The 12,175-nt window shown below is 39.6% G+C and overlaps 1 protein-coding gene across 1 annotated transcript; it reads right to left on the bottom strand.

Annotated features, from left to right (window-relative positions):
- Window positions 1-6,292: 6,292 nt before the first annotated feature.
- On the bottom strand, window positions 6,293-6,479 carry LOC133754231 (large ribosomal subunit protein eL39-like). The gene has a single exon (XM_062184726.1). The coding sequence runs from the start codon at window positions 6,460-6,462 to the stop codon at window positions 6,307-6,309; it is 156 nt and encodes a 51-aa protein (XP_062040710.1). The 5' UTR covers window positions 6,463-6,479; the 3' UTR covers window positions 6,293-6,306.
- Window positions 6,480-12,175: the final 5,696 nt, after the last annotated feature.

Below are 12,175 nucleotides of genomic sequence, written 5' to 3'. Positions count from 1 at the left end.
CTCTCATGAAAATGAAATCTTAAGGAGGAACCAAAATGAAATTCAGAAACTAGTAGAACAGGAAAGTGTGATAGTGAAGAGAAATCAAAATGAAGAACTCTAGACCAAATGACAAGCACATTAGAAACAGAGTCAGTGAAACAGAAAAGAGAATATCGGACTTAGAAGACACAGCTCAGGAAAGCATACAGTCAAACCAAAGAAAAAAAGAGGAAATTAGAAATCTAAAAAAATATTGTTGGGAATCTACAGCATACTATTAAGAAAAATAGGAGTTCTAGGAATTCCTGAAGGCATGAAGAGAGAGAAAGGATTAGACGGCCTTTTTAGCAAGATACTAGCAGAGAACTTTCTGGGTTTGGAGAAGAACAGAGACATCCAAGTACAGGAAGCCCACAGAACCACTCATAAACATGACCAAAAGAGATCCTCACCACGACATGTTGTAATTAAACTCACCACAATGAAATATAAAGAAAAGATTCTAAAATGTGCAAGAGAGAAATGTCAGATTGCTCTCAGAGGATCTCCAATTAGACTCAAGCTGACTTCTCATCAGAAACCCTACAGGATAAGAGGGAATGGCAAGACATAGCCCAGGTGCTAAGAGAGAAAAACTGCCAGCCCAGAATATTATATCCTGCAAAGCTCTCATTTGTGAATGAAGGTGAAATTAAGACTTTTCATAGCAAACAGAAACTGAAAGAATTTGTTGCCACTCATCCTGCCCTGCAAAAGATGCTTAAAGATGTGTTACACTCAGAAACACAGAAACATGGTCATCAATATGAAAGAAGGCAAAGGAAGAAAACCTACCAGTAAAAGATCATAGAAAACTCAAAGCATATACTAGAAAATATCTTTGGGAAAATGGCTGGGCAAAGTTACTACCTATCCATAATCACATTGAATGTTAATGGATTGAAATCTAAACTTAAAAGGCAAAGATTGGCTGAGTGGATTAAGGAACAAAACCCATCTTTTTGCTGCCTATAAGAAACACATCTTTCCAACATAGAAGCATGCAGACTGAAAGTGAAAGGTTGGAAAAAGATATTCCACAACAACAGAAACCAAAGAAAATCAGGTGTAGCCATATTAATATCAGACAAAATAAACTTTAACACAAAATCTGTTAAGAGAGACAAAGAGGGGCACTATATAATGATTAAGGGTTCAATTCAACAGGAAGATGTAACTATTATAAATGTATATGTGCCTAATTACAGCGCACCAGTTTATTTAAAAGATATGTGAAGGGACTTAAAGGGAGACTTAGATCCCAATACAATAGTACTGGGAGACTTCAATACTCCACTCTCAGAAATAGACAGATCATCCAGACAGAAGATCAACAAAGAAATAGCAGATTTAATCAATAGTATTGCCCAAATGGATCTGACAGATATCTACAGAACTTTTCATCCTACACATACAGAATTTACATTCTTCTCAGCAGTGCATGGAACCTTCTCTAGGATTCACCACATACTAAGCCATAAAGCAAATCTCAGCAAATTTAAAGGACTTAGAATCATACCATGCAGCTTCTCAGACAACAGCAGAATTAAGGTGGAAATTAGCAACTCAGGAATCCCTAGAAAGTATGCAAAAACATGGAGACTGAACAACATGCTCCTGAATGAACAATGGGTCATAGAAGAAATCAAAAGAGAAATCAAAAATTTTATGGAAGTAAATGAGGATAACAACACAACATATCAAACTTATGGGATACGGCAAAAGCAGTGTTGAGAGGAAAGTTTATATCAATAGGTGCCTACATCAAGAAATTGGAAAGGCACCAAATAAATGAGCTTTCAGAGCATCTCAAGTATCTAGAAAAACTGCAGCAAACCAAACCCAAAGCTAGTAGGAGAAGAGAAATAATTAAAATCAGAGAAGAAATCAATAGGATTGAATAAAAAAATGCAAAAAATCAGCCAAGCGAAGAGCTGGTTTTTAAAAAAAAATAAAATAAAATTGATACACCATTGGCTTAACTAAAAAAAGAAGAGAAAAGACCCAAATCAATAAAATCAGAGATGAAGAAGGAAATGTAACAACAGACACCACAGAAATAAAAAGAATCATCAGAAATTATTACAAAGAGTTGTATGCCAACAAACAGGGAAATCTATCAGAAATGGACAGATTCCTAGACACATGCAATCTACCTAAATTGAACCAGGAAGACATAGAAAACCCAAAGAGGCCCAAAAATGAGACAGAAATTGAAACAGTAATAAAGGCCCTCCCAACAAAGAAAAGCCCTGGAGCAAATGGATTCACTGCTGAATTCTACCAGACATTTAAAGAAGAACTGACTCCATTCTTCTCAAACTATTCAAAGCAATTGAAAAAGAGGGAATACTCCCAAATTCTTTCTATGAAGCCAGCATCACCTTAATTCCTAAGCCAGAGAAAGATGGAGCATTGAAAGAGAATTACAGACCAATATCCCTGATGAACATAGATGCAAAATTCCTCAATAAATTCTGGCCAATAGGATACAAGAACACATCAAAAAGATCATCCACCCAGACCAAGTGGGATTTATCCCTGGTATGCAGGGATGGTTCAATGTTCACAAAAAAATCAATGTGATACACCACATTAACAGACTGTAGAAGAAAACCATCTGATTCTCTCAATAGACTCAGAGAAAGCATTTGATAAAATACAACACCCTTTCATGATGAAAACCCTAAGCAAACTGGGTATAGAAGGAACATTCCTCAATACAATCAAAGCAATTTATGAAAAACTCATAGCCAACATCCTATTGAATGGGGAAAAGTTGGAAGCATTTCCACTGAGATCTGGTACCAGACAGGGATGCCCACTCTCACCACTGCTCTTCAATATAGTTCTGGAAGTTTTAGCCAGAGCTATTAGGCAAGAAAAAGAAATTAAAGTGATACAAATTGGGAAGGAAGAACTCAAACTATCCCTCTTTGCAGATGATATGATTCTTTACTGAGGGGACCCAAAGAACTCTACTAAGAGACTACTGGAACTCATCGAAGAGTTTGGCAAAGTAGCAGGATATAAAATCAATGCACAAAAATCAACAGCCTTTGTATACACAGGCAATGCCACAGCTGAGGAAGAACTGCTAATATCAATTCCATTCACAATAGCTACAAAAACAAATACCTGCAATAAACTTAACCAAGGGCATTAAAGAACTCTACGATGAAAATTACAAAACCTTAAAGAAAGAAATAGAAGAGGATACCAAAAAATGAAGCAATCAGCCGGCGCCGTGGCTCAGTAGGCTAATCCTCCGCCTTGCGGTGCCAGAACACTGGGTTCTAGTCCCGGTCGGGGCACCGATCCTGTCCAGGTTGCCCCTCTTCCAGGCCAGCTCTCTGCTGTGGCCAGGGAGTGCAGTGGAGGATGGCCCAAGTGCTTGGGCCCTGCACCCCATGGGAGACCAGGATAAGCACCTGGCTCCTGCCATCGGATCAGTGCAGTGCGCTGGCCGCAGCACGCTACCGTGGTGGCCATTAAAGGGTGAACCAACGGCAAAAGGAAGACCTTTCTCTCTGTCTCTCTCTCACTGTCCACTCTGCCTGTCAAAAAAAAATGAAGCAATCTTCCATGCTCATGGATTGGAAGAATCAATATCATCAAAATGTCCATTCTCCCAAAAGCAATTTATACATTCAATGCAATACCAATCAAAACACCAAAGACCTTCTTCTCAGATCTGGAAAAAATGATGCTGAAATTTATATGGAGACACAGAAGACCTCGAATAGCCAAAGCAATCTTGTACAACAAAACCAAAGCTGGAGGCATCACAATACAAGATTTCAGGACATACTACAGGGCAGTTGTTATCAAAAGAACATGGTACTTGTACAGAAACAGATGGATAGACCAATGGAACAGAATAGAAGCACCAGAAATCAATCCAAATGTCTACAGCCAACTTATATTTGATCAAAGATAGAAAACCAATCCCTGGAGTAAGGACAGTCTATTCAATAAATGGTGCTGGAAAAATTGGATTACTATGTGCAGAATCATAAAGCAAGACACCTACTTTTCACCTTACACAAAAATCCACTCAGCATGGATTAAAGACTGAAATCTATGACCCGACACCTTCAAATTATTAGAGAAAATTGGAGAACCCCTGCAAGATATTGGCACCAGCAGAGACTTCCTAGAAAAGACTCTGCAGACTCAGGCAGTCAAAGTCAAAATTAACTATTGCGATTGCATCAAATTGAGAAGTTTCTGTGCTGCAAAAGAAACAGTCAGGAGAGTGAAGAGGCAACCGACAGAATGGGAAAAAATATTTGCAAACTATGCTACAGATAAAGGGTAAATAACCAGAATCTAGCAGAACTGTAAATTTCTTGTTAGAGATGCCCCCTGCCTTTACATGACAAGCTCTCCTCCCTGGCCAGCCAAGTAATGAAAGTCAACAGAATGCCTTCCCCTAGGAGGTTCACACCTCCCTTAGGATATACCCCATGTGAAGAGATAGATAGGTCTGGGCCTCTGAATTTACAAGGCCTAAAGCCCAACAGATTATTATCAAGCCCCTTCTATCAGGTTCTATTTGCCTCTCAATCAGAAAAATTACTTGTAGCTTAGACAGCACCTTTCTTTGCTCCTCTAATAATGACTCTGTCCTTTGTTCTAGACCCTGTCTAGCACACTTGGGCCTCATTCCTTTGTAATCATAACCTCTACTCTACCACCAATGGCTCCATTCCAACCTGTGTGTGCTGATGGTCCTCTTCCCCACTTAATGCTGTATAATTGTTCAAACCTGGTAAATGCCACTCTTAGGATCATTGGTTACTATCCTCACCCTGTCTTTTATGACCTTGTCTAAACATGATCAGAGTCGGTAAACTTGGAAGACTTCCATAGCCTTGGCAACTCATGACGACAGCCTAGGATGGTTACTGGTGCCATAAACTAGAGTGTCAATTTGTTGGGTCAACAACATGAGCCACTGTGCACTTGCTCCTCATGTGCGATCTCTGTCTTTAATGTGCTGTACATTGTGATTTAATGCTATAACTAGTACTCAAACAGTATGTTTCACTTTGTGTTTCTATGTGGGTGCAAACTGTTGAAATTTTTATACTAAATTGATCTTCTGTATATAAACAGAATTGAAAATGAAGCTTGATGTGAATGGAAGGGGAGAGGGAGCGGGAGAGGGGAGGGTTGTGAGTGGGAAGGAAGTAATGGGAGGGGGAAGCCATTGTAATCCATAAGCTGTACCCTGGAAATTTATATTCATTAAATAAATGTTAAAAAAAATAACCAGAATCTATAAAGAACTCAAGAAACTCAACAACATCAAAACAAACAACCCACTTAAGAGATGGGCCAAGGGCCTCAATAGACATTTTTCAAAAGAGGAAATCCAAATGGCCAACAGACACATGAAGAAATGTTCAAGATCACTAGCAATTAGGGAAATGCAAATCAAAACCACAATGAGGTTTTACCTCACCCCAGTTAGAATGGCTCACATTCAGAAATCTACCCACAACAGATGAGGAGAGGAGGTGGGGAAAAGGGGACACTAACCCACTGTTGGTGGGAATGCAAACTGGTTACGCCTCTATGGAAGTCAGTCTGGAGATTCCTCAGAAACCTGAATATAACCCTACCATTCAACCCAGCCATCCCACTCCTTGGAATTTACCCAAAGGAAATTAAATTGGCAAACAAACAAACAAAAAAAGCCGTCTGCACATTAATGTTTATTGCAGCTCAATTCACAATAGCTAAGACCTGGAACCAACCCAAAGGCCCATCAATAGTAGACTGGATAAAGAAATTATGGGACATGTACTCTATAGAATACTATACAGCAGTCAAAAACAATGAATCCCAGTCATTTGCAACAAGATGGAGGAATCTGGAAAACATTATGCTGAGTGAAACAAGCCAGTCCCAAAGGGACAAATATCATATTTTCTCCCTGATCAGCAACAACTAACTGAGGACCAAAAGGGAAACCTGTTGAATTGAAATGGACACTATGAGAAACAGTGACTTTATCAGCTCTTGTGCAGACTGCTGATGTAAAACATAATACTTCATCCATTTTAGTATTTTTTTTCTGTTTTGGTCTAGTACTATTGGTTGAACTCTATAATTATTTTTTTTTCAAAAGGTCTCACATATTTATTACTGAACGAGCCCACTGGTCACAGCCCTAATCAAACATGTCCAGCTGTGCAGATGGTGACATCTTCATCTTGATGTGGTAATAGTGACATTGAGACAGAAGAAATGTGCGTGCCATTCAAGTGCAATTCCTTACAGACCCAGCTTGGTTCTCCTCCAATGTCTCCTCTTGGAGTTATACCTGATTTTATTACCAGTTTTCAACCGAATCCATGGCGGAATGGGGCGGTTTTGCTTTTGCTTTTTGGCCAGGAACCTCTTTATTCCGAAGGTCTTGTGAGAAGACATGGTGAGGGAGAATCAGGGACACCTGAACTCTGTAATTAACACACCATTATTCTGAGGTGTTTAAAGCTTAACTGAAAAGTGATCCCTGTTAAATATAAGAGTGGGAATAAGAGATGGAGGAGATGTACAATTCGGGACATGCTCAATCGAACTTGCTCTACATCATTGCTACATCAGGAAGTATGAACGGAGTCCATATAAAATTTTTCTAATTTGCATTTTCTGGGATTTTGTGTGAACTCTGATGAATAATTTACTCAATTTCCTTGACTCAATTCCACAGACATGTTCCTGTATTTGCTGAGAATCAGGGTAAGTAAGAAAAAGAGTAGAGTAGTTCAGGAAGCTAAAGTTACATTTTAAACATGTAAAATATTCTTACTGTGTAAAATTATTTCACATGTAAATTGAATTGGGATTGTAAGTAAATCCAGGATCTTGTGTACAGTACACTAGATTCTGTACTATCATGACTTTTATAAGATTTAAATGTATTTATTTTCTGTGTCTCTGTGTGTACAAATAACATTACTATATTTTATAAAATTACTTCATCAGTTTATTTAGTTTTTAGATATTTCCTTTACACTTTTATGGAAGATGGAATAACTACTCTGCTATATAAGTGAAAAAAATCATTAATCAATTATAGTTAAAATATTCCTAGATTGGTGGAATACTGTCATTTCTTATGTATTTTAGATGACACTAATTCACCTTTTATACTTTGTTTTTCTTAAAATTTCTGCATGTGTGAACTTCTCTTTCCTTATAACCTCAAATCCTTTGTTGTATTGGGATGGAAAATGAGCTCTATTTTGGCCAGAATATGGGTTATCCTGGCAATAGGATGCTTAGTTTTCCTGTTCTAAATATTCAGAATCTACAACTTTAGAAATAAGTGTTTTTGTTTTTCCCACCATTTTGCAAATTTTTTCTTCCTTTATTAAAGCTTTTTTTTTTTGACAGGCAGAGTTGGACAGTGAGAAAGAGAGACAGAAAGGTCTTCCTTCCGTTGATTTACACCCTAAATGGCTGCTACAGCTTGCGTGCTGTGCTGATTTGAAGCCAGGAGCCAGGTGCCTCCTCCTGGTCTCCCATGCGGTAGCAGGGCCCAAGCACATGGGCCATCCTCCAGTGCCTTTCCGGGCCACAGCAGAGAGCTGGACTGAAAGAGGAGCAACCAGGATAGAATCTGGCACCCCGACTGAGACTAGAACTCGGTGTGCTGGTGCTACAGGCAGAGGATTAGCCTAGTGAGCGAATGCCCTGACCTGTTAAAGCTTTATTAAAGCTACTGTTACGCTACTGGAATTTACAGTTGTGCATAATGCTGAACAATTAAAACTTTTTATTGGTTATGGCAGCTTTACTTATAGGTAGTATGCATATATCATGTGATTATTGGAGCATATATTATATATAACAACAGATATGCTAGTCTTTTTAGAAAAGATAATTACTTATTTGAAAGGTAGAGTTATAGAGAGGGGGTGAGAGAGAGAGAGACGGAGAGAGGGAGAGAGAGAAAGAGGTCTTCCATCTGCTGGTTCACTCTCCAGGTGGCCATAATGGCCAGAACTGCACAAATTCAAGCTAGGATCCACGAGCCACTTCCATGTTTCAACTTGTGTGTAGTGGCCCAAGGATTAAGGCCATCTTCTGCTGTTTTCCAGGATCAGAGGTGGATCAGCCAGGATTTGAACCAGTGCTCATATGGGATGCTAGCACTGCAGGCAGCAGATTTACCTATTAAGCCACAGGACCAGCCCCATGTAAGTCATTAAGAATGCATTGTTTACTTAGAAATAAAGAATAAATACAAATAATTTAGTAGTCATAGATATTCAAACCTAGACCTTTCCAAAAAAATCTATTTGTTTATTTGAAAGTCAGAGTTACACAAAGAGAGAAGGACAGGCAGAGAGAAAAAGGCCTTCCATCCATTGGTTCACTCCCCAATTGGCTGCAATAGCTGGAGCTCTGCCAATCAAAAGCCAAGAGCCAAGATCTTCTTCCAGGTCTTCTGCATGGGTCCGGGGTTCCAAAGACTTGAGACATCTTCTATTGCTTTCCCAGGCCATAGCAGAGAGCTGGATTGGAAGTGGAGCACCCAGGATTTGAACTGGTGCCCATATGGGATGCTGGCATTGTAGGCTGCAGCTTTACCTGCTACACCACAACTCCAGCACCCATAATTATATCTTAGATGGTTTTCAATAGAGCCATGATTTTTACAAAAATTGATATTCATTTTAACATAATTTAAAAATTATAAAGAGGGAAAGGAGAGAGAGAGGAGAGATATCTTCCATCCATTGATACACAATTGAAATGGATGCAATAGCCAGGGTTTGGCCTGGTTGAAGCCAGGAGGCAAAAACTCAAGCTTGGTTTCCTACTCACAGGTGGCATGGGCTCAAATACTTTGGTCATCTTCGTGTTCCCAGACGAATTTGCAAGAAACATGATTAGAAGTGGAGCAACCAGCACTCAAACAGGCACTCTGATATGGGGTGCTTGCATGGCAAGTAGTAGATTAACTAGCTGGACCACAACACCATCCCAAATAACATATTCTTTTTAACATGAATCACTTTATGTATTGAAAAGTAGTATGGCAAAGATGGAGAGAGAATGAGGGGGGATTTATCTTCCAACCATTGGTTTACTCCCAAATGGTTGTAACACTGGTGTTTTTTAGGTGGAATTCAAGAGTCAAGAACTGGATAATATGAGTCACCCACAGGGTGGCAGTTGCCCAAGTACTTAAATCATCTTCCACTGCTTTTCAAGGTACCTTAAATAGAAGCTGGAATGAAAGTGGAGCAGCTGGAATTGCAAGTGAGAGCTCATCCCACTGTGATAAATAAATTTTAGATTTATTTATTTGAAAGGCAGAGTGGCAGACAAGAATAGGCAGTAGGAATAGATTCTTAATAATTTCCGGAGTTTAATTTTGAAATACATTACTTGTGGTTTGGGGCCAATGCTTTGGCTCAGCAGATAAAGCCAAGGCATCTGATGTTGACATCCCATGAGTGCCAGTTTGAGGCCAGTGGCTCCACTTCTGATCCAGCTTCCTGAAAATGTGGCTGTGGAAACAATGTGATATGACCTATGTGCTTGGATCCCTGCCACTCATATGTGAGACCTGGATGAAGCTCCATGCATTTTGTGTTGGCCTGGCTTAGTTCAGGCCAATAATCCATTTGGGCAGTAGACCAATGTATAGAGGACCTCTTTTTCTCTCCCTATCTGTTTCTCTCTCTCTCTCTCTCTCTTACTCCGCTTTCAAATAAATTCAATCTATTTTTTTATCTAAAATGCTTTAAATGTAAATTAATATTATCAGATTTTAGAAATGTCATTTTAAATATCTGATATCTTGGAATCAAACTGCTAAACTAAAATTAATTTTATAGTTCATATGATTTTGGTAATTCTGTCCAAATCAGTTTTGTTCATCTGTTGCCAAATGGAACTCATTCAATTTGTCAGAAAAGACTGAATCACAAATTAAAGGAAGCACCAACCCTATCTAAAATATAACATTAAAAAATATGCCACAGTACCATAGCTTATTTATTATGTTTTGACAAGTTTGTCAGTTGAATAATTTGGATAGCACCTGCTCCCATGATGTCTCTGTTCTTAGTTTTCCATCAACACACATGCATAGCTTGCATTAAGACGAATATTTGTACAAACATAACCATTGTTTTTGTCATTACATCACCAGTTTTTTTTTTAACTTTTATTTAACAAGTATAAATTTCCAAAGTACAGCTTATGGATTACAGTGGCTTCTCCCCCTATAACTTCCCTCCCACCTGCAACTATCCCATCTCCTGCTACCTCTCCCATCCCATTCACATCAAGATTCATTTTCAGTTATCTTTATATACAGAAGATCAATTTAGTATAAATTTAAAAAGATTTCAACAGTTTGCACCCACACAGAAACAAAAAGTGAAAAATACTGTTGGAGTACTAGTTATAGCATTAAATCATGATGTACAGCATTTTAAGGACAGAGATTCTACATGAGGATTAAGTGCACAGTGACTCCTGTTGTTGACTTAACAAATTGACACTCTTGTTTATGGCATCAGTAATCTCCCTAGGTTCTTGTCATGAGTTGCCAAGGCTATAGAAGCCTTTTGAGCTCACCAAAGCTTAACCATTTGTAATCAGATATTTATTTGCTAGAAGTATTAATGCCTAGATCTACTAAGAAAAGAGGACTGATGGCCAGTGCCATCAGTCTAATCCTCCTCATGCAGTGGTGGCACACCAGGTTCCAGTCCCAGTCAGGGAGCCGGATTCTTTCCCGATTGCTGCTCTTCTTCTTTTTTTTTTATTTTTATTTTTTAACAGGCAGAGTGGATAGTGAGAGAGAGAGGGACAGAGAGAAAGGTCTTCCTTTTTGCCGTTGGTTCACCCTCCAATGGCCACTGCGGCCAGCACATCTCACTGATCCGAAGCCAGGAGCCAGGTGCTTCTCCTGGTTTCTCATGCGGGTGCAGGGCTCAAGGACTTGGGCCATCCTCTACTGCCTTCCCGGGCTATAGCAGAGAGCTGGCCTGGAAGAGGGGCAACCGGGATAGAATCCGGCACCCCAACCGGGACTAGAACCCGGTGTGCCGGCGCCTCAAGGCGGAGGATTAGCCTGTTAAGCCACGGCGCCGGCTGATTGCTCCTCTTCTAGTCCAGCTCTATGCTGTGGCCCAGGAGCACAGTGGAGGATGGCACAAGTGCTTGGGCCCTGCGCCCGCATGGGAGATCAGGAGGAGGACCGGGCTCCTGGCTTTGCATCAGTTAAGTGCACCGGCTGCAGTGCGCTGGCCGCTGGGGCCACTGGGGGTTGAACCAATGGAAAAGGAAGACCTTTTTCCCTGTCTCTCTCACTGTCCACTCTGCCTGTCAAAAAAAAATCCACTTAGCGTGCCACAGTCAAATTTAAGAATGGGGAAAATTCTATATGTATACTGGCAGAACATCAAATAATCATTACCTTCAAAGGAATTAAAATAACACTTACCTTCTCATATTGGTCATATTCAGTAATGAATTCTAAAAGTAACAATTTTTAAAATCTTTTGAGTCTATTATTATTTAGTATTTGAAAAGGAGAGAGAGCTAGAGCAAGAGAGAGAGAGAGAGAGAGAGATGAACCCCCATGAGCTGGTTCCCTCCCCAAATGCTCACAACAACCAAATCTGGGTCAAATATAAGCCAGGAGTGAGGAACTCCTTTAAGATTTTCCTGGTGGGTGAAATGGACCCAAGCACTTAGACCATAATCACTGCCTCTAAGGTGCATCAGGAGAAATCTTTGTGGGCAACAGATCCCCGGAAATCCAATATCTCTATGGGCAGCAGATCCAAGGCAATCCAGTATCTATATTGGCAGCACATCAAAATCTATTTGAGCAGCACAGTCCAAAATCTATATGGGCAGCAGACCCCATGCAATCCAATATAGGATGTGAACATCACAAGAGGAAGGTTAACCTGCTGAGGGACAAGAACACCCAAGTATTTTCTAATAAATGTATAAAACATGGGTGCTATGTGAAATCAAAGTTATCATTTATGTTGAAAAACAACAAATTTCACAAATCCAAAGATTTGTGAAAATCTTCCATTCAATTATAATATTTTAATGATATGTCATAAATATTCTTCTGAAAAAATGCATAGCCATAAAT

This window comes from Lepus europaeus, chromosome Y (assembly GCF_033115175.1).
Source record: "Lepus europaeus isolate LE1 chromosome Y, mLepTim1.pri, whole genome shotgun sequence".
NCBI lineage: Eukaryota > Metazoa > Chordata > Mammalia > Lagomorpha > Leporidae > Lepus > Lepus europaeus.
This window is presented reverse-complemented; position numbering and strand designations above follow the sequence as displayed.